Source organism: Rhagoletis pomonella, unplaced genomic scaffold, assembly GCF_013731165.1.
Source record: "Rhagoletis pomonella isolate Grant_MI unplaced genomic scaffold, Rhpom_1.0 Rhpom_scaffold_00003, whole genome shotgun sequence".
Taxonomy (NCBI): Eukaryota; Metazoa; Arthropoda; class Insecta; order Diptera; family Tephritidae; genus Rhagoletis; species Rhagoletis pomonella.
Window position 1 is genome coordinate 31,280,603 of NW_023458557.1, and position 1,916 is coordinate 31,282,518.

The window sequence follows — 1,916 nt, forward strand, 5'->3', positions numbered from 1 at the left end:
TCGAGCTGTGTTTCCATCATTTGTTGTTCCAAACCCTTGCTTGACTTGGTCAATTATCAAACCTGTTTTAATTTTGAACTCTTTTTGGATACGGGCTTTAGTTTCAATAAATTTAGCCTTATTTTCCATTCTGACTTGCCATGTCTTAAAAGGCAGACGGTAGGCTATGTGTAATAGACATTCAAAGAATCGAATCCAGCAATGGAGGGTTGATAACCCAAATTTATAATGATCTGGATTTGGTATTTTGTTTTGTTCAATATTATTCATTTCTGTTGGGCTTGCATGACATATGAAACATCTGCTTGAGGAATTGGTGTTTGTTAAAACATTAGCTACTGCACCGTCAATCATAGTGCAATGCATGATGTAGGAAACTTCAGCAATTCCCTTCTTATTTTTAAAAATATCACATTCCAAATCATTAATCATCTGAATTATTTTATTATATTCTGAATGAATTACCGCCTTTCCTTCTTTCGTATAAACGAATTTCACTGGTCTACAGAACAGCGTAGAAGAGGGAGTTCGGTTGACCCATATTTCATTACCTGATGAGGAATCGATGAGCCTTAAAATGTGAAAAAATTTGGAAAATAGAGAATAGATACATAAGAAAATAATTGATTTTATACGAACTTAAGTGGTAACAAAGCAATTACGAAAATAAATTCATCTGAGAGGTCTTCCGCGGAGAATTTTTGCTTATATCGACTGTGGCCAGAACTGCCATCCATTCCCCATTTACATATAAGTGAAAGTTTGCCCACTGGGTGTTTGTCTGCACAAACTTCTAAGATGTGTTTGGATGTAATATGTACAAGAGCCTTTAAATTAACTTCTGCTGAAGTTTCCGTCGCTTCTATATGTGGTACTAAAATTTGTTTTAATTGGTTTAACGCATACGTGCTTGGGAAAAAATCCGCATGTATATTGTTAGCAACTTTGCGTAGTCTATTATATTTTTCTTCCGATAAATCTAAATCTAAACACAAGGCCAGCGCTTCAAAGGGTTCAAGACACTTCTTTATAGTGTTATCAGGCTTCGTTTCATTTTTTGTTACTTTCCGTGCTGCATAAGTAATTTCTTCCGCACTATGTTCTTCAAGTATTTTACTAACCTTTCGCAATTTTTGATATGTCAAATACAATTTATTCATGAAATTTTGAACTCGCGTTGAGCAACATTTTCCACTAATAGTAAAACGTTGAAATTTTTGCACAGGTAATGTAATTACTTAGGTGAACAAAATTATAAAAAGACTCAATCAAAAAAAAAAAAAAATATAAAAAAATTGGACCTCCCTGATGTGCATACATTTGTACTGTCATTTTCGCAAGCTGTTTTTGTTTGCTGCTTAAGCAAAATAGTACTCTTTATGCAGATGAAGAGTAATAGGTATGTTATTTATTTTTATTTTCTTTTTGTTCGCCTTTCGTCTAATCATTGGGCGCTGTAAGGTGTCTCGATTGCATTTATTTCCTTACCCGAATTGGTTAACATATTATTTGTAAACTGGTGTCATTGCTCTATATATATATATATATGTATATATATATATATGTAAATCTTCGTATACCTTTGTTTTTGGCTCCCATACCGTGATGCATATTTAAGTATTTTAATTAGCTGATAATTTTTTTCATTTCAAAGCACCCTGTACCTCTTAATTTTTTTTTTTGGCACTTTTAGCTTTAATTCAACACCTTATTTTTGAAAAGCGAACCAAAAATTTAGATCTTAGGGCATTCAGAAAAAGTATTGTAAATATATGTAGATCAGCTAAAATAATACCAAAAAAAGGCATTTAGTCACTTTTTCAAAATTGAAAATTTTCAAATATTGGAAAAAGTTGGAAGAGATTTCGATTGTTTCTGTTAGTAGAGGGTCCAAACTACCATAACCAAAAAAAAAA

At 32.3% G+C, this 1,916-nt stretch overlaps 1 protein-coding gene across 1 annotated transcript in view; it reads right to left on the reverse strand.

Moving 5' to 3' along the window:
- The window catches only part of LOC118736174, a 61,298-nt gene extending 60,432 nt beyond the window's left edge, over positions 1 to 866 (reverse strand). The window contains exons 1-2 of the mRNA XM_036466269.1: positions 640 to 866; positions 7 to 571 (exon numbers count right to left, since the gene is read on the reverse strand). Of these exons, the coding sequence (XP_036322162.1) occupies positions 7 to 571; positions 640 to 737 (663 nt within the window). The 5' untranslated portion in view covers positions 738 to 866. The remainder of the gene's footprint in view (positions 1 to 6; positions 572 to 639) is intronic.
- Between the last annotated feature and the right edge of the window lie 1,050 nt (positions 867 to 1,916).